The 25925-nt window shown below is 33.8% G+C and overlaps 4 protein-coding genes across 16 annotated transcripts; all 4 read left to right on the top strand.

Moving 5' to 3' along the window:
* Positions 1–1282: 1282 nt before the first annotated feature.
* On the top strand, positions 1283–9102 carry LOC117126780 (transcription factor HEC1). Its single transcript, XM_033275876.1, has 2 exons — positions 1283–2796; positions 2831–9102. Exon 2 carries the CDS (start codon positions 7289–7291, stop codon positions 7946–7948), a length of 660 nt encoding a protein of 219 aa, XP_033131767.1. The 5' UTR covers positions 1283–2796; positions 2831–7288; the 3' UTR covers positions 7949–9102.
* A 1613-nt stretch (positions 9103–10715) lies between these two features.
* On the top strand, positions 10716–11687 carry LOC103829543 (protein RALF-like 34). Its single transcript, XM_009105210.2, has one exon. The coding sequence runs from the start codon at positions 10826–10828 to the stop codon at positions 11447–11449; it is 624 nt and encodes a 207-aa protein (XP_009103458.2). The 5' UTR covers positions 10716–10825; the 3' UTR covers positions 11450–11687.
* Positions 11688–11972: 285 nt separating this feature from the next.
* LOC108869144 lies at positions 11973–24411 on the top strand. 13 transcript variants are annotated; one of them, XM_033275868.1, is made up of 12 exons: positions 11973–14238; positions 14318–14414; positions 14486–14607; positions 14695–16363; positions 16435–16899; positions 18216–19745; positions 19821–20085; positions 20165–20261; positions 20333–20454; positions 20542–20626; positions 20703–20832; positions 20908–24411. In XM_033275868.1, the coding sequence occupies exons 6-12, from the start codon at positions 19596–19598 to the stop codon at positions 21127–21129; spliced, it is 1071 nt and encodes a 356-aa protein (XP_033131759.1). In that variant the 5' UTR covers positions 11973–14238; positions 14318–14414; positions 14486–14607; positions 14695–16363; positions 16435–16899; positions 18216–19595; the 3' UTR covers positions 21130–24411. The 13 variants fall into 13 exon arrangements, 12 of the variants coding, with proteins under 12 accessions (XP_033131759.1, XP_033131762.1, XP_033131760.1 ...); XM_033275871.1 differs by having other exon boundaries at positions 14318–14950; positions 16267–16363; positions 16435–16556; positions 16644–16899; XM_033275869.1 differs by having other exon boundaries at positions 14318–16187; positions 16267–16363; positions 16435–16556; positions 16644–16899.
* A 65-nt stretch (positions 24412–24476) lies between these two features.
* LOC103829541 (mitogen-activated protein kinase kinase kinase 18) lies at positions 24477–25802 on the top strand. The gene has a single exon (XM_009105209.3). The coding sequence runs from the start codon at positions 24554–24556 to the stop codon at positions 25592–25594; it is 1041 nt and encodes a 346-aa protein (XP_009103457.2). The 5' UTR covers positions 24477–24553; the 3' UTR covers positions 25595–25802.
* The last annotated feature ends 123 nt before the right edge of the window (positions 25803–25925 follow it).

Raw genomic sequence — 25925 nt, 5'->3', positions numbered from 1 at the left:
AGTTTCTCTTTTTTTTTCTTGTACCATTTTTTTTTGTAAGCTTCTTGTACCATTTTCAGTTATAGTTTTCACATTGTTATTTAAAATTATAAAAAATAATATTTATAATTTTGTTCGATTCATTTACAAAATCTCAAAATGAATAACTTTTTAAAAAGAATGTGTTATTTTCTCAACTATTGAAAATATTAATATAGTTTATTTCACTTTTAGATATCTTTATGAAAAATATTTACTGGGATAGTTGATATTACGTGTATACGCACACCAAATAACCTAATGTGCACACTACCACAATCGAATGGTATGTCGATGTAGCACTTTAGAATCGAATCCACAGAGACCAACTATTATACTTTATCTTTATGGGATCAATATCAAGCTAAAACAATATGGGGGTTTTAAAGTTGATTTCGTAACAAGCAAGTAAAAAGATTAATTAAAGATTTCAGATGATTAAAATGCTAGCCTAGGGTGGTTTGGTCCGGGTATTAAACAAGTGTGAGCCAAACAATTATTCAAGTTTAATTAAGAGCAAGTCTAGAACTCGGATCACTCAAGTAGAACAGCCCACTGTCGTGGAACTGCCCCCTATGCTGATCGATCTTGATACCTAAACTCTCGTTTGGATCAAGATGCGACAGCAAGCAATAGAGATCAAGTCCGATAGGTTCACCAAACACCCTAATATCTACTTTCGCTGATTAGGGATGCTAGGCTCATTCATAACAGATCTAGCAACCTATTACACGGTTAATGAACAGGTTAAACCTAGGATCGATCTAACATTAAGCGGCCAGATTAATGCAAGCATTAAGAACAGTTATGAATGAAGACAATCAATGGTTTCACTTATCTATGTTTAACTCACGGATCTAACACCCGAACACCCTAGACTAAGCAAGTTGACTACTCAGCCATGAACAGAGAAAACACAGAGATCAATTCTGAATAAGACTTCATGTAAATAAAAGAGATAGAAAGAGGGTTCAGGATAATCTTCTCTATGGTGAAAGAGATGGAGCCTTCTCCCTTTACAATCCAAAAGCACAAAAGTCTCCAATGGTTTTCTTCTGTCTAGAGTGGCGTAGAATGATAAAGAGAAACAGAAAATATGATATATCAAAGCCACAGGCGGCTGGGAGAGAAAATAGGGATAATTAGGGCAAATCCCGTAATGATTGTAGTTTCCTTAAAAATCTCTGCCGCTGGAACACTCATTCGGAACAATCACTCGGGTTGCTCCGCTATCCGGAACAGTCATCAAGACTGTTCTGCGTGAAAACCACCAAATTGCACTGTTTGCTGCCTCTTTTGTTCCAGCTGGTCCATCTCCCATCCAATGCAACTCTAGACCTGTAATGACTCGAAAAGGACTAGAAAGACTCGATAAAGACTTGAAAACCAATTGAAAAGCACATATACAAGATGTATAAAACACCATATATCAATAGTACAAATACAAATTAAAATCACAACTTTTGAACCCGTTTTTTACTGCTTTATCGTTTCAAAGGAAGAGTATACTTTTTGTTTTATATTTTCTTTTAAAAATTTAATTTTTATATTTGTGTTTTTCTTTGTAATTATATTTGTGTTTTTTTTGTAATCATATTTGTATAACATATACTTTTTAAAATTATTAGTAAGGGTTATGATAATTGTATTAAATTTGTGATGTTGCATAACTATACACTTGTGTCATAGCCATTTCATACATTAATTTTGTACTTTATTCCTAAACAGTAATTATTTTTTTTTAACATAACAAAGTATAGTTATATAATGTAACTAATAATTTTTAATATAAACAAACAAATAAAATTGGTTCTCAACAAATCATATATATTACAGCAAGTTTCAAATAACAAACATTTTATTTAGTAGATTAGACGAATAAATATTTTTTTTTGTTGATTTTAAAATAAAAATAAAAATAAAACATGATCTACGTTTCAACGCGGACCATATCTTAATGTAATAGTTAAGAGTGATTATGTTTTAATAATATATATACTTAAATTATTAGAAGTAATTTCATTTTAATAATATAGATACACCATACAATTTTATATGGCAACCAATATACTTAAACCAAACCAAACCAATTTTTTTTTCCAAATCCAAATTCGTAAATAACCAAACTAATACTATATTTCTTAAACCAAAAAACAAAACACAAAATCAAACCGAAACCAAACCAAAAACCAAAAAAATATAATCTGGATACAAACCGAATTTATAAAATATCATCAAATTATAAAATTTAATTTCAAAACATAAATATAAATAATCACGCCACTGCGCGGATTAAAATCTAGTTAGTGATAAATAAATGATAATCATTGTATTTATAATATGATGGTGAAAGTTTAAACTACATTTTAAGTAAATTGAAGGTGTATGTTCAGTTGATCAATCCATTGGACATTCCCTAATTATGTTACATACACAATCAAAAAGGAAAATATGCAAATTTTCAGAAATTCATGACATTTTTTAAGCCACCTATTTGCTTGTAGCATCAATACTTTCTTTTTTTTTTGTGCAAAGCATCAATACTTTCATTTAAGGACATTCCTATCAAACTTATGTCTTCTATATTTTTATCAACCCACCTATATATTCTGTCACTGTCTATCACCTTTAAGTTTCCATGTATTAGGTATGGTATAGAATAGTGTATATATATTGCATAACACCAATAATATAACAAAGAAGGGTGCGTGAACTTTATCCTGTCACTGAGAACATGAGAAATTATCTCAAAAAGAGAGTTATAGAGAAAAGAAGAAGGTTGATCAAAAAAAAAAAAAGAGAAAAGAAGAAGAAAAGCAATAGAATAATTAATAAAACAAGAAACAAAAAAAGATCTCAAGATTTTAAATATTTTAAAGAGAAAACAAAAGAAAAAAAGTAAGACGATAGAAATGTGTCAGAAGAATACAGAGCACTTGCCCAAGAAACCATAGAAAATGTCTATGTAAATCTAATCTCAAGGATATTGTAATGATCAGAGACTATCTGTGGTCATGTTGGGAACTTTGTGGGATATCTCACGTGGGACGATCTTTCTCTTTATAGATAACCAAAAAAACAATGTAACTATTATGAAGTTAATTTGTCAACTATGTTGTGTGAAAATAATGTAGATTGAATTTAATTATTGATGTAAAGTAGGTTGTTAGTGAATCAAGGAGCATGAATGATGATTGGTACATGAACACCACTGTATTTGCTACCTTGCCTTGTGAGGCAACCTATCTCATTTTTGGTATATCTTACACTATATAATAATAAACAAAATAAAATATGATATTTGTTTTGGATATAAAAACTTGTTATTGTTACATACTTAGCGTCCACTCTAGAATTAATTATGCAGTGTGCAAAATAACTGTTTTTAATGGATATGTGTTTCAGTATAATAAAACAATGACGCACTTGGAACCGTTGAATATCCGAAATGTTCATTAGTTTCTGCATTTTTCATATGAGATTTGTTCAAAAGGTTATTTCATTGTCATTTTAAATACCAACCATTGAGCTATGTTTTTCTTATAATCAGTTCGCTATTGAATAATTTGATTTATAACTAATCAGCTAAGTAATAACAACCGAACGGGTTCAATTTGTTTAACTTTGACGATTAAGAAACTGGTATGCTCTACTAAACTTGAATTACTACAAATGTGCGATACGAATCTGCATTTGTTTTTTTACGCTTTCATATGACGGGTCAACTACTTTGATGACTTACACTGCTTGGATTACCAGTTGGATCAGAATTACGATTCATATCAACATACATTGGACTGAGACTGAGAGACAGCTTGGCCACTACCATTCAGAGGTTAACCAATTATATTCATACCTTTAAACATGTATATGTCTGTGGTCCTTCATAAGTTTTAATAGTCCTCCTTTGTTGACACTGTGCTGTCACATAGATTCTTCATAGATCTTTCGAGAGAAAAAGGGAACAATAACAGATCAAGGTCATGATAAAGTCCCAAAACTCTGAAATAAAGATAGTTAAAATTCTCTATGTAAACCAGGATAACTTAGTCTAGTGGTATACGGCTTGCGGCTGCAAGTACAGTCTCGAGTTCGACTCGTACTAGCCACCGAGGCTTTCACATGGATTCTTCGACCCGAGGAGACCAACACATAGCCTGATCCAAAGCGGTCGCCAAAGGCTCTAAGCCTGCCACGTGGCTAGTCTGGATCTGCGAAGTGGGGACCAGAAAACTCCTCGTAAATATCAAAAAAAAATTCCTATGTAATAATTTTAATGAACGTCTATTGGATAGTAACGATATTATTTTTTGTGTATTAAACGGCTGGATGGATAAATCAGATGACGCAATTCGTGATGATGGTTACAAATAATTGGTAAAAGTTGAAAATAACGGAAGTTTACTCATATCTTGCTGATTACGAACGTTAGTATATGTTAATGTAACGAAAAGTGATGTTAGTTTCACAAGGGTGAGTATTTATTGTAATGGTGTAGGTAAGGTGAATAAGGGATGAATTGATTTATTGATTGTGAGAGTGGAAGCAGTCAAAGTCGTCGTTGCGTATGATTTTGCATGCTTTGGTGTCAACGCAATAGGGTAAAACCAAGGTCGAAGCACTGGCTTTGCTTGCTTGTTTTTTATCTAATCATGGGGAAGAAGGAACCATCCAACAAAAAAAGACAGTTTAATTAAATAAATAAAAACAAAACTAGTCTTAAATGTGATTGTGTACAAATAAAGCGAGACAGAACTTGAAAGAACAGCGAGAGCTTGTGCTGACTTTTTGGACTTCTGTATTTTTAAGGTAAGACTACTACTTAAATCAGTTAAGATTCTGTTTCTGGCTACTGTTCTTGTAGTGTATTATTCCATCGATATTACTAATTAATTACAGAGAGGAATTTAAATACTGCAACAACTAATTTAATCCACTTATAATTTCACTCCTACTTAGAGCATGATTAATGAGAGGTTCTTAGTGACGGTTTTTATATTCTGCTAAAATCTCCACCTTAAGAATCTCTCATTAATCATGTTTTTATACAGTTGATCAAAAATTATGGATCTTCTAGAAGAGAAAACATATATGAAAAATAAAAGATTATCTCAAATGTATTTTGCTATTTCCACATCTAAAATAGAAGAACTCTATAATAGAAGTGAAATATGCTCTAATCTATTTCTGTAAAATAGCAATTTTTAAATATATAACAAAAAATAGAAGAATGTTAAGAAATAGAGATGAATTAGAGTAGTTTCACCTTTAAATGCTACTTCATCTGTTTCAAAATAGATAATGTTTTAGAGAGTTTTTGAAGTTTCAATATATATGATGTTTTATATTTCAATATACTTTTTAATTTTATCAAAAACTGTGTAATCAATCATATTGTAGTTTATATGATTAGTTGAATAATTTTTAATTTATATTTTAATGATTTTTTAAGATTAAAAATGAGTTTCGTAATAGTTGTGTTCTTTCATAAAACATAGTGTATTTTGAAATATGGGGAATATTATAAAAGTAAAAATACCAATGAGTTGGAAATACTCTAAAATTGCTAATATTGCGGTTTTCGAAGTTTTGATTTATTTATCTTCCCTCGTTGCTGGGAATGATATCGGCTTGTCAGTTGCACCAGATGATGATTCTTTATTTTCGATTTTATCATAAATGGAATTATTTGGTTAAAGAAACAATTTGCTAAAGAAAAACAGAAACAAAAGGTTGACAATTTTGATATAAAATAATTGAAAAGCATGCGAGAAGGAAAAACTTACTGGCGGTAACCAACAAAAGCATCCAATATGCGTTTCTTAAGAGAAAGAAAGGATAAAATAAAATAAAAATAATAATTTAAGTCGTTCTCTGATCAGCTTTGAGAAGCGTGCCATACGCTAAAGATCGATGTCAATTGCGCTCCGATTAATCATCAACCCTTTTCTTTGCAAGTATGAATGTATTAATTTTACCAGCAAACTTTACAAAAATAAAATATTGCTCCCTGGATTCTGACACATACCTTGTGGATGTGAGGGTATTGTATAACGAAATGATAATAAATGATAAGACTCTCTCTAGTATTGTTTTTTTTTACTAGCTATCATTTTTCTTGAATCATAGAACATGTTATTGTTACTACTTAATACATCGAAACCAGTGGATGATCATAAGAATCAATGACTCTTTCACAAACACACAAATATAGAGAAAAAAAAGGGAGAATGATGTAAATGTATAATGATAAATTGATAATGGTCGAGAATGGAATTCCCGTTGGTTATGCTGGTGGTGGTGGGAGTGGTTCATGCACCTTGTTTAATTAATTTGTCACGTAACCAAAGCCAGTGGATGTAGAACACGTGTATGAGAAAACAGGATCCTGACGGTCAATCTGAGATCTAAGATCTTATAGTCAATCATGTGGCGAGGATCGACGGCTAAAAAATGTAACGATCTTCTATTAGTTACTAGTATCACTTGTGTTCCAAAAAAAAAAAAGTTACTAGTATTACTTTCTTTGCCTTTTCCTTTTTGGTCCATGCAAGACAAGTTACACGATAATTACCTACTTATAGTAACTCCTACATGTACTGAGGTACTCACGCTTTTCCATAGACTCTTACCAACCGAAAACTATATTTTGACCTGATAGCTTGTTGTGCATAAATGCATAATGATTTATTTTATAAAATATACGGGAACTATAGTATTATTTAGATGATCAAGTTTAACGATAAGGAATCAAACCCACCATATTAATATATTCGTTGCCTTGCTAGTTGTTACATGCGTACTCCTCTTATGTACATAACACGGTATGCAAAAAGAAACAATGGTTGAAGCAATAATATTGATTTTTTTCTCTGTGGTTAATTAGGATCCTGACCGTGTTCGTAGGTTTATAAAACCCTTCTTCACATCAGTAAGTTCGTTTGAATGCATGGTGGAATTTGGAATTTGCACTAAGATAAGAAGACAAATTTGAATATTTAATTTAATATGTACATCATATACATGTATAAACAGAGTTAAAAATGAAAAATTTCCTTAGATTTATAAATATGTTGTATAAGTTAAAGAAGGGGATGGGCCACAAGTTGCTATATAAGTCCTTCCACTTCTTGAAATATTACTTGAGTTCTGATTGGGCAGTAGTACCATTGCCATTTCTCACACATACCAATTATCTAAAAAAAACCCAAATTTTCATTTTTGTAAGCTTTTCTCGGTTTCTCTCCATACCGATTTCAACAACTTCTCTATGGACTCTGACATAATGAACATGATGATGCAACAAATAGAGAAGCTTCCTGAATTTTGTAACACAAATCCCTCTCTCATCGACCACAACAACAACAACACTTACCCTTTTCTGTTCAACTCAAACCACAACCATTCTGACTCAATGACCCCCGAACCCGGATTACTCACTAACCCTTCTTCTCTCTCTCCCAACACAATTTACTCTTCCGTTTTGCACCACAAAAGAAGCAATAGTAGCAACACCAATAGCACGAACATGGAAGCGATGCGAGAGATGATTTATCGAATTGCCGTGATGCAACCGATACATATCGACCCCGAGGCCGTAAAGCCACCTAGGAGGAGGAACGTCAGGATCTCTAAAGATCCACAGAGTGTTGCTGCTCGTCACCGAAGGGAGAGGATAAGCGAGAGGATTCGGATTTTGCAACGTCTTGTTCCTGGTGGGACCAAGATGGATACAGCTTCGATGCTCGACGAAGCTATTCATTATGTGAAGTTTCTAAAGAAGCAAGTGCAGACGCTGGAGCAACAAGCGGTGGATACTAGCGGCGGTGGAATGACGGCAGCGGTAAGTGGTGGTGGTGGAGTGATTATGAAAGGTTGTGGAGCAACGGGGACTCATCAGATGGTGCGCAATGCACAGATTCTTAGATGATGATTGATTATTTTAAATTTTTACTATGTGATATCCGATAAAGTTAAAAGGAAAATTATTCTAGGTAGGGTGAAGTTAATTTAATAAAATGGAACTATAAGTCTTTTAACTTTTTCCTGTTTAGATTATGTGTGTCTGTGATGGACTGATGGTTTTAATGTCAGACTCTCCATGGTTTTGGAGTGAGTTGTAAATTAGGAACTACTATGATCGTATCTTTGTTATTGGAATAATTTGGGAAATAACTTTAAGGGTTAATGATATATTGTTTTCAGCTTCAGGCTTGAGTGTGGCCTCTAAATAGCTGTTTTCAAACGTGCTAAATCTATGTATTCATCTTGTTTATTAAATTTCGATGCTCATATCAGAATTGGGTACGGTTCTGGTTAAACTAAAAAGGAAACATTCCTTCTCACTAGAGGTTCATCGATCATGTTTTATTTCATATTAACTTATACTCTCTATGTTCCTAAATATATAAGATGTTTAAGAAAAAACACACATATTAAGAAATTTTTTTTTCTAGAAAGTATCATTAAAACTATAAAATAGAAAGTATCATTAAAACTATAAAATAATTATATTCAACCAATTACAAAATAGATTATTAAATATGATTGGTTATAGAGTTTTTAATAAAGTAAAAATTACCTAAAAAATAAAAATATCTTATATATTGGAACATCAATTTTTTTCGAAACATCCTATATTTAGAAACAGAAAGAGTACTAATTTTTAGGGTAAAAAATTATACAAAATTTGACAACGTCCTTGAATAAATTGATACAAAATCCTTTTGTTTTCTGTATAATTCTTGGTATGTTTTAAAATATCAAGAAATTCTTTAAATAAATTATCACATTTTTATAAACCCTATTGGTTACCTAGTCGGATACCTAGTCCGAAAGCTTACCGCATTGCTTGATTCGAATTTGAATATTTTCTGACTATTGCCAAAGAATAGTTAAAGATAGACCGATCATCTGTTATAATCCACAATGTTAACTATATGGACCGAAACTCAAGTCCATACTCGATAATTTATTAGTTTCTATCGGGATTGGAATTCAAGACCGACATGGATACACGCCCACAGTGGCAAAGGTAGCTTCTTGTGAGGAGGGTCATATGACCCATGTGGAATTTTATAAAAAGAAAATTGTAGTTACATTTTGAAGATAATAGCTGAGAAAGTGCTACAAAGTTAGTATATTGACACACATGTTATACGTTTATTATATAATTGACCCTCCTAAAATTTTCAGATAGCTCCGCCACTGAACACGTCGAGCCCCAAAAATTATTGCTATAACATGTATATTAATTTATTGAAATTTTATATTTATGGTTTTTAACACTTATAATTTTTAACATACGCCCAATTGTTTAAGTATAGTATTAGTAGCTACGATGATCAGTTGTTTTGGTATTTAGATAATGACTCCATAAGATACTATGAACTGAGCCTTGCTTTTTTTGGGACGGTCATGATTAGTAGTTGCTCATTTTTGTCACGATTAGTCCTTTACATAATTACATGCTACGTTCTTTTTTCAGACATATATAGGATTGTCCACAACAAAATAACCCGAATGTGAAAACATTCCCAGTCGCAAAAATTCTCTCTCTACGCTAAACGCTCTCCCATCTCTCTAGAAACCAAAGCTTGAAACTTTAGCTCCGGCCCGGCGTTTGTCGGTGCCGGAGGCCCCCTTTCTCTTTTCTCTTCCTCTTTTTCTATTTGCTCTCTCCACCACCGCTCTACTCCTTCGTCGATATGCAAGCGGTTCTGAATCTGACGAGACTTCCCCGGAGAATCTATTGTAGATCGACGGAGACGGTCTTGGACTTACTTTGGAGCAGCGGCGAGACCCACGGAGTGACGGTGGCAGAGTGGGTCGGCTTTTAGGGTTTGAGGATTCCCAGATCTAATTTTCCTTTTTAAGATCTCGGGTGAATCCTCTCTCGACGGCGGCGCGTGACGTGGTCAGAGGCCTCCTCCACTCCGGATCTTCACTCCTGCGCGGCGGTGAGACTACCGGAGGAGAGTTTTAACGGCTAGCAGAAGGAAGCTTCGTCCTCTGGTTTTCAGAGACGACACGTATTGGGGTTTGCGACGACGGAGTGGTCAACCGGAGAAGCGAGCCCTGTTTGGCGTACGTGGTGGAGCTCTACATCCCAGCGCCGGAGTTGATGCTGTGGCTCGTTCCGGTGGTATGAGTTTCACTCTTCTTGATGCTTAGATTATCTTGCCGGTATGTGTTGTCGTCGAAGCCCGACTTTCTCAGTCCGGACTCTCTGTCCGGTTTTAAGGCTAAGGATCAGGCAAGGAACTCCGATGGCTCAACCCGTTCTGGAAAAGCGCCTTTGGTGTTGTTGCTGATGGTACATGGAGAGCACGTGGATTATACGGTTACCACGGCTTGGTTTGCATTTGTAATTCCATGAATAGGTTTAGTTTCATTGTGTGTTAGTTGTCTTGTATCGTTTTGGTCGAATTAGGTGGTAGAAGAGATGGTTTACTCTGACCTGTAGGGTAAATTCATCTCACTGTGGCTTAAGGTACAATGAGATTTGGATTAGGTGGCGTATGGTCCTTGGAAGTGATCATGGGTGGCACTAGATCCCCTCATTGTATTGTGGTATAATCTCTGTTGAGGTTAATTGATTGTACTAAGTTTATTGGTGAATGAAAGTTGAAGTTGAGCCAAAAAAAAAAAAAAATAACCCGAATGTCGCTATGAAAGTATCTAAAAAACAACCTCGCTATCACAAAGCCCATTAAACGATAACGATTAGATTATTAATTACTTAACTATATTCTACCAGGCAATCCAATAATAAGGCCCGGCCCATTAATGTCTCGTAAATCAGCTAATGATCAAACGGTTTCATAACCAATCATTGTCGCATCTCTTATCCTACACCGTGCCCCCACCAGATCACTCATTATCTCACACACTCGAAAACTCTCACACGAAGGTCGAAAGGTCCATAAATGGCGCATTAGTTAAAACCTCAAGTCACCTCTTGGCATGTGACTTACTAGTTCCTCTACTCTCTTCCATTATTATTTTCCTTCTTCTTTGCTTTCGTCTCAAGCATATCACCATGGCAGCAGCTCCGTCTCTTAACCTCCTCCTCATCACTCTCTCTCTTCTCCTCGTTTCACTCCCAAGATCCGAATCTCTCCCCGAGAATCCATCCCTGATTCTTCTAGGCGACGGATTCGACTGGCCTATCCCTGATGGCGGCATTGGCGGAGGAGAAAGCTTCGAAGACGCGGAGGAGGAAGAGGACAACGTCGGTGTTGTAGATCGACGGTCATTGTACTGGCACAGGAAGAGATATTACATATCGTACGGTGCATTGTCGGCGAACAGAGTCCCGTGTCCTCCTAGATCTGGAAGATCGTACTACACTCACAACTGCTTCAGAGCTAGAGGTCCCGTGCATCCCTACAGTCGAGGCTGCTCGTCCATCACTCGATGCCGGAGATAACTAGAAGAAAAGACTTGCTGCGTTATCCATGGGTGTTTTCGTAATTTCGTATTAACGGACCCTGTTTGTAGTGTTCGTTCGATTTCATTTCAATGTATTTTTGAAGTAAACCGTGTTTAATTACGTCTGTTTAGTTTAATTAAACCCGGTGATTATTATTCGAGTGCTATCTGCATGTTTTGCTACTTATCTCGTGTCTTATTGTCGGTGGGTTTTAAATTGTTTTTATGTACTGTTACTCGTGAACTTAAAACCAGGAATTATCACATGTATTTGGATTTACCTGTGTCAGATACTGTTCCACCTTTCCAATTTTTATGTCATATCTCAGCTGGAATCTAATTTAGTTCGAATATGATTTTCATCACCTGTTGGGTTGTGGTTCTTTCACTAGGTAGCTGCGTTATTGGGCCGTTTCTTTTTTGGCCCAGTTTATGAGTTTTTTGTGTGCAAACTACGCAGCAGAACTGTTCTCCAAACGACCAGTCTTATATAACACGCACGTTTGTAATAAAATCTCTTCTTATCATGAATAGTCAAGAGACGGCTTTTGTTTGCCTTTTTCGTATAAAATTCTTAACTTGGAAGAAAGTAAAAAGGATTTGGATTTGGTACGTCTTAGGGATGGCCTTTGACCCGACTTCGTGGTGGAATTGAAAAGAAACATGTGTTAAATTAAAATGCATGAACATGCGTTTGGCGGCTGGTTATGCGTTTGGTTTCAGATGACCTAAATCTGAATTTGACAAAAGATTAATCGCACTTGTAACCAAAAGATAATGTATATATTTTAGATATGACTTTATTATATGCATGCAATTAATATACAAGATTATGCAATGATAAAGGTTGTGATTTGACTTGTCCTCCCCTCGTTCAAAGGGGTCAATCTAAAATTCCAAGTTAGACGGAATATTACAAAACTTAGGATTGTGGACATCTTCAAAGGACCCCTATAACCCTATTGACTTTTTTTGAAGAATAACCCTATTGACTTGCCTACAAGGTTAATTTAAACGTGGAACAAACCAACTAATCTGATTCTTTATAAATTCATTCGTGTATGAACTATACATCCTCTTTCATGTTTTCATTATACCTTAAAGCAGACTTAGCTTGTATATATGAACTCAATCGATAATCAATATGCAGCGGCCGGCAAAAGGGTCCAACACAAATCAATTACTAGTCTCAACGAGGCAACGAACTATTGTCATCTCATTTAAAAATTTTGTGCGTATCTCTTCAAAGGATTTAGTTAAAATTCTGCTTGGATCAACACATGTATCGACATATATTGTGTGGTAAATTATTGTCACTGAGTATTACATCGAAATTTGTGGTTTCCTTTTTCAAATGACGTTTGAATTTTATAGAATTTATAGATAAATAAAGGAATATACTAATATGCTGTTAAACAAAAAAAAAAGAATATACTAATATGCTACAGTATGAAAAATCACAATAGATTTTTTTCTGTGGTACCACATTCTATATCAAAAGATTTCAAAGTTGACATCAATACTATTAAAACTGAAGGGCTTTTTTTGAGGTACCCTTGGAGTTTGAAGTATTTACCATTCTTTGCCACTGAATTATTTTTGATCTATGATTTTAATATAAAGGTTTATTTTTTTAACGAAAACGTATTTTTTAAAAAAGAATCACGCTGTTTAGTTTAGATTCAGTTCTTATCCATATAATTGCCCTGAGTAATATTTTAAATTTATAGATTTTATCGTGGCATTGCTGTGTTCGATGTCAAAACTTAAACAACATGTATCATCTGCTATAAAGTGCAGTAAACCCTCTTTTCTTATAGTTTAATCAACGTATACACATATAAAATAATCGTTTCACATCAATCATCAGTTTCCAACGGCAAAATGACATGTTCATAGTTTAACCAGACTACAATTGTTTGAATATTTTTGTTTTCACAAATGTGTCGAAACAACTTCTCATACATATTCGGCATATCCTACTTGCAAATCGTTTTTTGCAGGTTTTAACAATATATTATTAAACAAATCAAAAGCACACACTCGCCTAAAATCGCATATTGTCATATCTTATCTAATTTGAACAACTTTAATCATTGAAAACAATAATAAGGATAAGATTTGTAACTTAGTATATCTCGAATACGTATATCCCTAAATTATTCCTATTTATATACGATTTTATATGGATCGCTATCTTAAGAATTTACCATCAATCACAAATATATAAATATCACAATCATCACACCGCAACAACCATTAATAAACCTGCAAACTGTCTATCGTTATCTTCCCTTATGGATTCCATGATCAAAATCAGCAACTTGAGTGATCTTAAGCCTTTCAAATCTGCATGGAGGGTCCATGTGAAGGTGCTTCATACGTGGATGTTAATCAATCCCGACAATGGCCTCTCGAATCTTGAGATGGTCTTAACAGACGAAAATGTAATATTCACTACCTATCTTCTATTATAATTACGCTTGATATATGAACTTCAGTTATTTTTTTTAATGGTTTAGGGTGTCAAAATCCAGGCCAGTTGCAAACAATCATTATTTCAGCTATTCCAGAGACATTGTCGTGTTGGAGAGTGGAAAGTTATTACTAACTTTTCTTTAAGTCCAGTATGTGGTCTTTACAGACACACCAACCATGTTTACAAGATTGAATTCATGAGTCAGACTTTAATAACTGATTCTAATCTCCACTGTGACAACATGTTTCTCGAGCTAAAGCAATTTGATAACATTAAAAATGGTTCACATGACACAAGTTTTCTTATTGGTAACTTCTAATTTTTATGCGATGTATTAGTTTATTACCTATAGTCCGACCTTCATATAACTAACTTTCGATGTTACAGATGTGATTGGTGAAGTCTTAGACTTTGGTGGTCTTGATATTGTTCAGTGTGCAAGAAAAGAAGTGACCAAAATGGAGTTTACTCTAAGAGACATCAAGTAAGTATTTTTTAAACATAACTTGAAGTAAGTTTTTAATTCTAATCTGCATTATTTATTTACTCTCTAAGCGACAACCGACTTCAATGCTGCATTGCTGGGAAAATAGCTGAAATAATGACCCAAGAAAACAAACAACCAAACAATGGAGATATTTGTTTAATCAGATATGCTAAACTCAAAAACTACAAGGGTATTGTACCATTAATATGTAAATATTTGTTTAATGATCAAAAACTTTTAAGTTAGATTTTAAACATCTGTTTGATTTCTGTATCAGGAGAGTTGCAAGTCTCCAATGCTTTTGATTCTTCTTTGGTGTTACAAAACCCAGATATCAAGGAGGCGCAAGCACTTAAAAATATGCAAGTGCATCTTATTATAATATTATATTATTTCTAATGGATTACAATATGCTAATTATGCTGTTTTTGTATTTAGGTTTCATGTTGATGGTAACTCTCTTGATATGTATCAGCCTAAACATGACAATGTTATGATCCAGGAAAAGCGCCAGAAATGGAGCCTTTTTTGAGGTACCCTTGGAGTTTGAAGTATTTACCATTCTTTGCCACTGAATTATTTTTGATCTATGCTTTTAATATAAAGGTTTATTTTTTTAACGAAAACGTATTTTTTAAAAAAGAATCACGCTGTTTAGTTTAGATTCAGTTCTTATCCATATAATTGCCCTGAGTAATATTTTAAATTTATAGATTTTATCGTGGCATTGCTGTGTTCGATGTCAAAACTTAAACAACATGTATCATCTGCTATAAAGTGCAGTAAACCCTCTTTTCTTATAGTTTAATCAACGTATACACATATAAAATAATCGTTTCACATCAATCATCAGTTTCCAACGGCAAAATGACATGTTCATAGTTTAACCAGACTACAATTGTTTGAATATTTTTGTTTTCACAAATGTGTCGAAACAACTTCTCATACATATTCGGCATATCCTACTTGCAAATCGTTTTTTGCAGGTTTTAACAATATATTATTAAACAAATCAAAAGCACACACTCGCCTAAAATCGCATATTGTCATATCTTATCTAATTTGAACAACTTTAATCATTGAAAACAATAATAAGGATAAGATTTGTAACTTAGTATATCTCGAATACGTATATCCCTAAATTATTCCTATTTATATACGATTTTATATGGATCGCTATCTTAAGAATTTACCATCAATCACAAATATATAAATATCACAATCATCACACCGCAACAACCATTAATAAACCTGCAAACTGTCTATCGTTATCTTCCCTTATGGATTCCATGATCAAAATCAGCAACTTGAGTGATCTTAAGCCTTTCAAATCTGCATGGAGGGTCCATGTGAAGGTGCTTCATACGTGGATGTTAATCAATCCCGACAATGGCCTCTCGAATCTTGAGATGGTCTTAACAGACGAAAATGTAATATTCACTACCTATCTTCTATTATAATTACGCTTGATATATGAACTTCAGTTATTTTTTTTAATGGTTTAGGGTGTCAAAATCCAGGCCAGTTGCAAACAATTATTATTTCAGCTATTCCAGAGACATTGTCGTGTTGGAGAGTGGAAAGTTATTACTAACTTTTCTTTAAGTCCAGTATGTGGTCTTTACAGACACACCAACCATGTTTACAAGATTGAATTCATGAGTCAGACTTTAATAACTGATTCTAATCTCCACTGTGACAACATGTTTCTCGAGCTAAAGCAATTTGATAACATTAAAAATGGTTCACATGACACAAGTTTTCTTATTGGTAACTTCTAATTTTTATGCGATGTATTAGTTTATTACCTATAGTCCGACCTTCATATAACTAACTTTTGATGTTACAGATGTGATTGGTGAAGTCTTAGACTTTGGTGGTCTTGATATTGTTCAGTGTGCAAGAAAAGAAGTGACCAAAATGGAGTTTACTCTAAGAGACATCAAGTAAGTATTTTTTAAACATAACTTGAAGTAAGTTTTTAATTCTAATATGCATTATTTATTTACTCTCTAAGCGACAACCGACTTCAATGCTGCATTGCTGGGAAAATAGCTGAAATAATGACCCAAGAAAATAAACAACCAAACAATGGAGATATTTGTTTAATCAGATATGCTAAACTCGAAAACTACAAGGGTATTGTACCATTAATATGTAAATATTTGTTTAATGATCAAAAACTTTTAAGTTAGATTTTAAACATCTGTTTGATTTCTGTATCAGGAGAGTTGCAAGTCTCCAATGCTTTTGATTCTTCTTTGGTGTTACTAAACCCAGATATCAAGGAGGCGCAACCACTTAAAAATATGCAAGTGCATCTTATTATAATATTATATTATTTCTAATGGATTACAATATGCTAATTATGCTGTTTTTGTATTTAGGTTTCATGTTGATGGTAACTCTCTTGATATGTATCAGCCTAAACATGACAATGTTATGATCCAGGAAAAGCGCCAGAAATGGAGCCTTTTTTGAGGTACCCTTGGAGTTTGAAGTATTTACCATTCTTTGCCACTGAATTATTTTTGATCTATGCTTTTAATATAAAGGTTAATTTTTTTAACGAAAACGTATTTTTTTAAAAAGAATCACGCTGTTTAGTTTAGATTCAGTTCTTATCCATATAATTGCCCTGAGTAATATTTTAAATTTATAGATTTTATCGTGGCATTGCTGTGTTCGATGTCAAAACTTAAACAACATATATCATCTGCTATAAAGTGCAGTAAACCCTCTTTTCTTATAGTTTAATCAACGTATACACATATAAAATAATCGTTTCACATCAATCATCAGTTTCCAACGACAAAATGACATGTTCATAGTTTAACCAGACTACAATTGTTTGAATATTTTTGTTTTCACAAATGTGTCGAAACAACTTCTCATACATATTCGGCATATCCTACTTGCAAATCGTTTTTTGCAGGTTTTAACAATATATTATTAAACAAATCAAAAGCACACACTCGCCTAAAATCGCATATTGTCATATCTTATCTAATTTGAACAACTTTAATCATTGGAAACAATAATAAGGATAAGATTTGTAACTTAGTATATCTCGAATACGTATATCCCTAAATTATTCCTATTTATATACGATTTTATATGGATCGCTATCTTAAGAATTTACCATCAATCACAAATATATAAATATCACAATCATCACACCGCAACAACCATTAATAAACCTGCAAACTGTCTATCGTTATCTTCCCTTATGGATTCCATGATCAAAATCAGCAACTTGAGTGATCTTAAGCCTTTCAAATCTGCATGGAGGGTCCATGTGAAGGTGCTTCATACGTGGATGTTAATCAATCCCGACAATGGCCTCTCGAATCTTGAGATGGTCTTAACAGACGAAAATGTAATATTCACTACCTATCTTCTATTATAATTACGCTTGATATATGAACTTCAGTTATTTTTTTTAATGGTTTAGGGTGTCAAAATCCAGGCCAGTTGCAAACAATCATTATTTCAGCTATTCCAGAGACATTGTCGTGTTGGAGAGTGGAAAGTTATTACTAACTTTTCTTTAAGTCCAGTATGTGGTCTTTACAGACACACCAACCATGTTTACAAGATTGAATTCATGAGTCAGACTTTAATAACTGATTCTAATCTCCACTGTGACAACATGTTTCTCGAGCTAAAGCAATTTGATAACATTAAAAATGGTTCACATGACACAAGTTTTTTTATTGGTAACTTCTAATTTTTATGCGATGTATTAGTTTATTACCTATAATCCGACCTTCATATAACTAACTTTTGATGTTACAGATGTGATTGGTGAAGTCTTAGACTTTGGTGGTCTTGATATTGTTCAGTGTGCAAGAAAAGAAGTGACCAAAATGGAGTTTACTCTAAGAGACATCAAGTAAGTATTTTTTAAACATAACTTGAAGTAAGTTTTTAATTCTAATCTGCATTATTTATTTACTCTCTAAGCGACAACCGACTTCAATGCTGCATTGCTGGGAAAATAGCTGAAATAATGACCCAAGAAAATAAACAACCAAACAATGGAGATATTTGTTTAATCAGATATGCTAAACTCGAAAACTACAAGGGTATTGTACCATTAATATGTAAATATTTGTTTAATGATCAAAAACTTTTAAGTTAGATTTTAAACATCTGTTTGATTTCTGTATCAGGAGAGTTGCAAGTCTCCAATGCTTTTGATTCTTCTTTGGTGTTACTAAACCCAGATATCAAGGAGGCGCAAGCACTTAAAAATATGCAAGTGCATCTTATTATAATATTATATTATTTCTAATGGATTACAATATGCTAATTATGCTGTTTTTGTATTTAGGTTTCATGTTGATGGTAACTCTCTTGATATGTATCAGCCTAAACATGACAATGTTATGATCCAGGAAAAGCGCCAGAAATGGAGCCTTTTTTGAGGTACCCTTGGAGTTTGAAGTATTTACCATTCTTTGCCACTGAATTATTTTTGATCTATGCTTTTAATATAAAGGTTTATTTTTTTAACGAAAACGTATTTTTTAAAAAAGAATCACGCTGTTTAGTTTAGATTCAGTTCTTATCCATATAATTGCCCTGAGTAATATTTTAAATTTATAGATTTTATCGTGGCATTGCTGTGTTCGATGTCAAAACTTAAACAACATGTATTATCTGCTATAAAGTGCAGTAAACCCTCTTTTCTTATAGTTTAATCAACGTATACACATATAAAATAATCGTTTCACATCAATCATCAGTTTCCAACGGCAAAATGACATGTTCATAGTTTAACCAGACTACAATTGTTTGAATATTTTTGTTTTCACAAATGTGTCGAAACAACTTCTCATACATATTCGGCATATCCTACTTGCAAATCGTTTTTTGCAGGTTTTAACAATATATTATTAAACAAATCAAAAGCACACACTCGCCTAAAATCGCATATTGTCATATCTTATCTAATTTGAACAACTTTAATCATTGAAAACAATAATAAGGATAAGATTTGTAACTTAGTATATCTCGAATACGTATATCCCTAAATTATTCCTATTTATATACGATTTTATATGGATCGCTATCTTAAGAATTTACCATCAATCACAAATATATAAATATCACAATCATCACACCGCAACAACCATTAATAAACCTGCAAACTGTCTATCGTTATCTTCCCTTATGGATTCCATGATCAAAATCAGCAACTTGAGTGATCTTAAGCCTTTCAAATCTGCATGGAGGGTCCATGTGAAGGTGCTTCATACGTGGATGTTAATCAATCCCGACAATGGCCTCTCGAATCTTGAGATGGTCTTAACAGACGAAAATGTAATATTCACTACCTATCTTCTATTATAATTACGCTTGATATATGAACTTCAGTTATTTTTTTTAATGGTTTAGGGTGTCAAAATCCAGGCCAGTTGCAAACAATCATTATTTCAGCTATTCCAGAGACATTGTCGTGTTGGAGAGTGGAAAGTTATTACTAACTTTTCTTTAAGTCCAGTATGTGGTCTTTACAGACACACCAACCATGTTTACAAGATTGAATTCATGAGTCAGACTTTAATAACTGATTCTAATCTCCACTGTGACAACATGTTTCTCGAGCTAAAGCAATTTGATAACATTAAAAATGGTTCACATGACACAAGTTTTCTTATTGGTAACTTCTAATTTTTATGCGATGTATTAGTTTATTACCTATAGTCCGACCTTCATATAACTAACTTTTGATGTTACAGATGTGATTGGTGAAGTCTTAGACTTTGGTGGTCTTGATATTGTTCAGTGTGCAAGAAAAGAAGTGACCAAAATGGAGTTTACTCTAAGAGACATCAAGTAAGTATTTTTTAAACATAACTTGAACTAAGTTTTTAATTCTAATCTGCATTATTTATTTACTCTCTAAGCGACAACCGACTTCAATGCTGCATTGCTGGGAAAATAGCTGAAATAATGACCCAAGAAAATAAACAACCAAACAATGGAGATATTTGTTTAATCAGATATGCTAAACTCGAAAACTACAAGGGTATTGTACCATTAATATGTAAATATTTGTTTAATGATCAAAAACTTTTAAGTTAGATTTTAAACATCTGTTTGATTTCTGTATCAGGAGAGTTGCAAGTCTCCAATGCTTTTGATTCTTCTTTGGTGTTACTAAACCCAGATATCAAGGAGGCGCAAACACTTAAAAATATGCAAGTGCATCTTATTATAATATTATATTATTTCTAATGGATTACAATATGCTAATTATGCTGTTTTTGTATTTAGGTTTCATGTTGATGGTAACTCTCTTGATATGTATCAGCCTAAACATGACAATGTTATGATCCAGGAAAAGCGCCAGAAATGGTCGCAATTTCCATTCAAAACCATACAAGAAATGAAACGCACCGATAAGGTTCTGATCTATTGTTTAAACAAATCTCATTATTGCTATTTTCTCACCGTTTTATATGGATCTGTTGTTTTGTAGGATGGAAATCTGAGAGTGGTTTGTACTGTTTATGCTATTGATACCATTAACGGATGGTATTATATTGCTTGTGCTGTCTGCAGCAATAAGGTTTTCAAACAGGCAATTATCTTTGATGAAGTAGATGTGCCAAGCTGGTGGTGTGAATTTTGCCAGAGTAATGTTACCAAGGTTTCACCCATGTTATTTGCTAATCATAATTCCAATAAACTCGGTTCATAAATGGGTCTTAACATCTCAGTCCCAATACTTTGAAAACTGAATTAACCTAACTGTTATGAACCTAAATTGTAAAGGTCCATCATTATGACACGTTAAAATAAATTATTCTCACTTAAATATCTTAAACTCAAATATTAAAATTTAGAACAGAAAAAAAATTAGTAACTTTTAAATCGAAAAATTTAACTAAAATGCTATCCCGCGCTTTCAAAGCGCGGGTCAATATCTAGTGTATATTAAGATGACTCGATTTGATGAAATCTCCAAGAAAAAACTGTGGGCCGTCGTCTTGTTTTTTTTTAATTCGTGTTTATGTCAGCAATAAATTAGTTATGCCGGAAATTATTAGTGATTTAATAAATCAGAAAGAAAAATGATGACAACTATCTCTTCCTCGGATGCAGTGAATCCCTCCAAGTCGCCTGGTGGTGTTGGTTCCGACTTTCTCTTTTACCCAGAGATATCCATCAACCTTCACCTTTCTCTTTTATCCAGAGTGTATATATTTATATTTATAAAGCAATTTTCCTTGATATATGTATCTTTATTTTTTTGGTAAAATATGTAACTTAAGTTTCTTACAATCGTGTTAAAAAAAGTTCCTTACAATCATTTAGATATTTTTACATATCGTCAATATCGTATCATATATTTTTTTTATGTAATAGCCAAAGCAAGTTGTAGTAGACAGGGGGCCATAGAGATCGCAACTCCATCCAATCTAATGGCTAGAGATCACGTCCATGTGACCCTGCCTTGTTGTAAATTTTTTTTTTTTTGTAAAATATAATAAATGAACATGGAAGCATGTAATGGTAACGAAGTTACCTACTGGTGTTACTGCTTACGCTTTAGAATTTCAGAACAGTTTTCCTTTCTTCCTTCAACTTGTCTGCGTGTTGACGTTCGTCACACTCCATTAAAACGTCTAATATGATTATTTTTTTCAAAAATATCACAGAGACTAATTATACTACTATTTAATGGGATATGTAACAGTGTTAGGTATTGCAAAAATAAAATTCAGAGCCGCCGCAACTTGCGAAAGTCTGTTGGTCGAATGACTTTGGTACGAAGCACTCTCTCCCAGTCCTGCGCTTTTCATGCGAATCTTTTAATTATTTTTGAATACAACATCTTTCAATTATATTACTGGTATTAAAGATGAACTATGAAAACTCGAGTTTTTATTTTTTAAATAGAGTATATCAAACGTTAATGTTTTTTGTATGATTTTATGAAGTCATGCCCATAGGAATCCAGACTTGTGCAGGCAAGTTGGCCATGAAGCAGCTTTTTTTTTTCTTTTCCCATGAAGCAACTTCATAAAAACATAGTAATGATAGATATGAATAATAAAATAAGAATGATGATTGGAAGGCTTTTTATTTATTTATTGGCTTTTATATTGAAATATAAAAGCCAATAAATAATCACATATAAATATGTTTTGTTATTATTGGAAAATCTAAATTTCAAACACCATCACTATAGGTTCATATGCATATGTAGGTTAGTAATCACATCACTGTATGCTAATGTGATCACCATAAAACTTACGTAATCTCACAAAACAGGTAACTTGACCCAGACTTTAAACAAAACTCCATTTGCGGCTTCTCGCAGCTGGTGCCCGTAATCAGAGGTCGCTTAGATATTTTAGAGCTAACTATTTTATTTGGTAAATGACATTTAAGAGAGATAACGGCGGGAAATATCATAACAAAAAAAATGTTAAAGCGCCTCCAGCGGAGAAGGATTTGATTCTTGGATTGACCAAAAGATAATTACAACGCCGACTTGCTATATAGTTTTATATTATCAATGGTCCAAGAGAATATCTAAATAGATATTTACTGGATTTTGGTCGAAGCATATTGGTAACTGGATGGCCATGAATTAACAACAAACCGCAATAGCCTGCTTATATGTGCATCTAATTTGACAACATATATTATGATCAGATCGTGGTTCATCTGTATTTTCTTGCTATATATTTGATCAAGAATCTTGTTATAATGTAACGGTAGCGAAACATAGACGATGCAATTGCTTAAAAAGTTGATATACCACCTCTACACTATTTTGATACAAAAATCATTTTTATGCTTATATAACGAGAACAAATTACAATAAATACATAGACATGACAACCAAGCGATTTTTATGTATACACCCTTTCTATTCCTAAAAAGTGTTTGTCTATTTCTTTTTTTTTTTCGTTTATGGAAAAGTATTAGTGTTAAGACCATCTCCAACCCACCTCTATTTTTATCTCTATAATTTCTTCTAAAATAGAGAAACTCTATTATAGAAGTGGATTTGCTCCAATGTATGCCTCTATAATAGAATTCCTCTATTTATAGGGAAAAATATAGAGATTTGCTATTTTCATCTCTAAATATAGAGGTAAAAAGTAGGATTCCTCTATATTTTTCTCTAAAATAGAGGAATTCTATTATAGAGGTATACATTGGAGCAAATCCACCTCTATAATAGAGATCTCTATTTTAGAGGAAAATATAGAGATATACATTGGAAATGCTCTAAGAAACTGTGGATTTATAATCACAAATTTTAAAATTTGTGTGAACACCATTAATTATTATACTCGGTATTAGAGACTGAAAGAGTGTTAGCTATTAAGTTGTCAGAGTGATTAGAGAATAGTGTGACTATAATCAGTCAGTGACAGCTATGAGGGAGTGGCATATACGAGGATAATTCTATTATATGTCTAGCAACAGAAAACATGAAAGGAGGAGGGAAAATATGGATATTCAAATATAAACAATTACGTCAAGAATTTATTTATTATGTATTTTCTCATCACAATCTCTCTGGTAATACGTTTTCAATAATTTTATATAATATCTCCTGCAAGTATAACCGAGTGTTCTGAAACATAGATGAGTTACACTTGATTTTCAACGCAAATTTAATATAACTGACTACTCTTATAGCAAAAATAACGATCAATGATCTCATTGAATATCAAGCATGTTACTGATTTACTATTTTTGATCTTTCACAAACATACGTTGTGTACAACATCTATATGGTATAGTGATAGATATTCAAGCCATTGCACCAAAACAATGGTCGTGCCATAACATTTGTTTATCCAATATGAAAATGAAAATATCACGTAGCCTAGCCATGAAAAAATCTGCTTTCATCACGTGCATTAATTACTTCCCAAAAATTCAGACTTTTACAAAATTAATTATATAATTAAAAATTAAAAGTGTAACCCCAAGTTGTTTGATTATTTTATTTATACAAAAAAAACTCGGTATATAAATAAAGGAACTCGCAGCAGGAGGAGGAACCATAAACTGTTTTCATGCTCTGCTCTGTTTCGTTTTTCTCTCTTCTCGCTTTTAGATAATCATTACAGAAACTGCAACAGAGATTTGTTACAATGGAGTGGGTTCGAGGAGAAACCATCGGGTACGGAACTTTTTCTACAGTTACTCTAGCGACGCCGGCTAACGACGTTTCCGGCGCATTTCCTCAAGTTATGGCCGTTAAATCTGCAGACTCACACGGTGCTGCTTCGCTCGCGAACGAGAAATGGGTTCTGGATACACTCGGAGACGATTGCGACGAGATCGTACGGTGTCTCGGCGAGGATCGGACGGTGGAAAACGGCGAAGAGATGCATAACTTGTTTCTGGAGTTCGCTTCGAGAGGAAGCTTAGCGAGCCATCTCAAGAAATTAAACGGTGAGGGTCTACCGGAATCCACTGTGCGTCGCCACACAGGATCCGTGCTTCGTGGTCTACGATATATCCACGCCAAAGGATTCGCTCACTGCGATTTAAAACTCGGGAATATTCTGTTATTCGGTGACGGCGCCGTTAAGATCGCGGATTTCGGATTGGCGAAGAGGGCGGGGGAAGTAACGGCGTCAGTGGACGGAGGAGTGCAGATTAGAGGAACGCCGTTGTATATGGCGCCGGAATCCGTTAACGATAACGAGTACGGATCAGAAGCTGACGTGTGGGCTTTGGGATGCGCCGTTGTTGAGATGTTTAGTGGCAAAACGGCGTGGAGTTTTAAGGAAGGATCGCACTTCATGTCGTTGTTGATACGCATCGGTGTCGGAGACGAGCTTCCGAGGATTCCCGAGGACTTGTCGGAACAAGGAAGAGATTTTCTGACAAAGTGTTTCGTTAAGGATCCCAAGAAGAGATGGACGGCTGAGATGCTTCTGAACCATCCATTCGTAGCCGTCGATCTTGATCACGACGATTTTGAAGAAGTCGATATTCAACTGAAAACAGAGGAGGTGTTTGCATCGCCGAGATGCCCATTCGAATTCTCCAGTTGGGTTTCTGCTTCCTCCGATTCGGGAACGCAGTGTCATACGTTGGAGGCGCCGGAGGAGAGAGTTGCAACTCTAGCGGCTGTTTCGATCCCTGATTGGTCTGTCACCAATAACTGGGTCATCGTACGGTGACGGTAGTGAGTAAAAAACAAGGGACAAAAACAGAATTGTATCGGAAGGCTAGAGCTTTTAGTCCTAGTCGATCCGAAAATTTTATTAAATTCGTTAATACCTTTGTTAATAGAAAGAAAATTTTGTATATGTTATTATTGAGCCCTACCTAGTATATGGAAATGCTAATTTTGTTTTCATCACCCCTAATCTAAATTCTCTTTCTACATTCTCAAGGAATATAAATCTCGCAAATGCCGTATCATTATAGGCACAATCAAACGAATAAAGCATAATTAATATACACAGAAGTAAAGATCTCAAGACTCTGGACAAAGCTCGTGGCCACCAC

Source organism: Brassica rapa, chromosome A07, assembly GCF_000309985.2.
Source record: "Brassica rapa cultivar Chiifu-401-42 chromosome A07, CAAS_Brap_v3.01, whole genome shotgun sequence".
Classification (NCBI taxonomy): domain Eukaryota; kingdom Viridiplantae; phylum Streptophyta; class Magnoliopsida; order Brassicales; family Brassicaceae; genus Brassica; species Brassica rapa.
The sequence above is the reverse complement of the archived record's forward strand: the minus strand, read 5'-3'. Positions and strand labels throughout refer to the sequence as shown.

Bases quoted from the DNA above. Each gene is read 5' to 3' on its own strand.
- LOC103829541 (XM_009105209.3), top strand. From the start codon at position 24,554: ATGGAGTGGGTTCGAGGAGAAACCATCGGGTACGGAACTTTTTCTACA.
- LOC117126780 (XM_033275876.1), top strand. From the start codon at position 7,289: ATGGACTCTGACATAATGAACATGATGATGCAACAAATAGAGAAGCTT.
- LOC108869144 (XM_033275866.1), top strand. From the start codon at position 19,596: ATGGATTCCATGATCAAAATCAGCAACTTGAGTGATCTTAAGCCTTTC. The intron at 20,262-20,332 runs GTAAGTATTTTT...TTACTCTCTAAG, and splicing joins TTTACTCTAAGAGACATCAA to CGACAACCGACTTCAATGCT. The intron at 20,833-20,907 runs GTTCTGATCTAT...GTTGTTTTGTAG, and splicing joins AAATGAAACGCACCGATAAG to GATGGAAATCTGAGAGTGGT.
- LOC103829543 (XM_009105210.2), top strand. From the start codon at position 10,826: ATGATCAAACGGTTTCATAACCAATCATTGTCGCATCTCTTATCCTAC.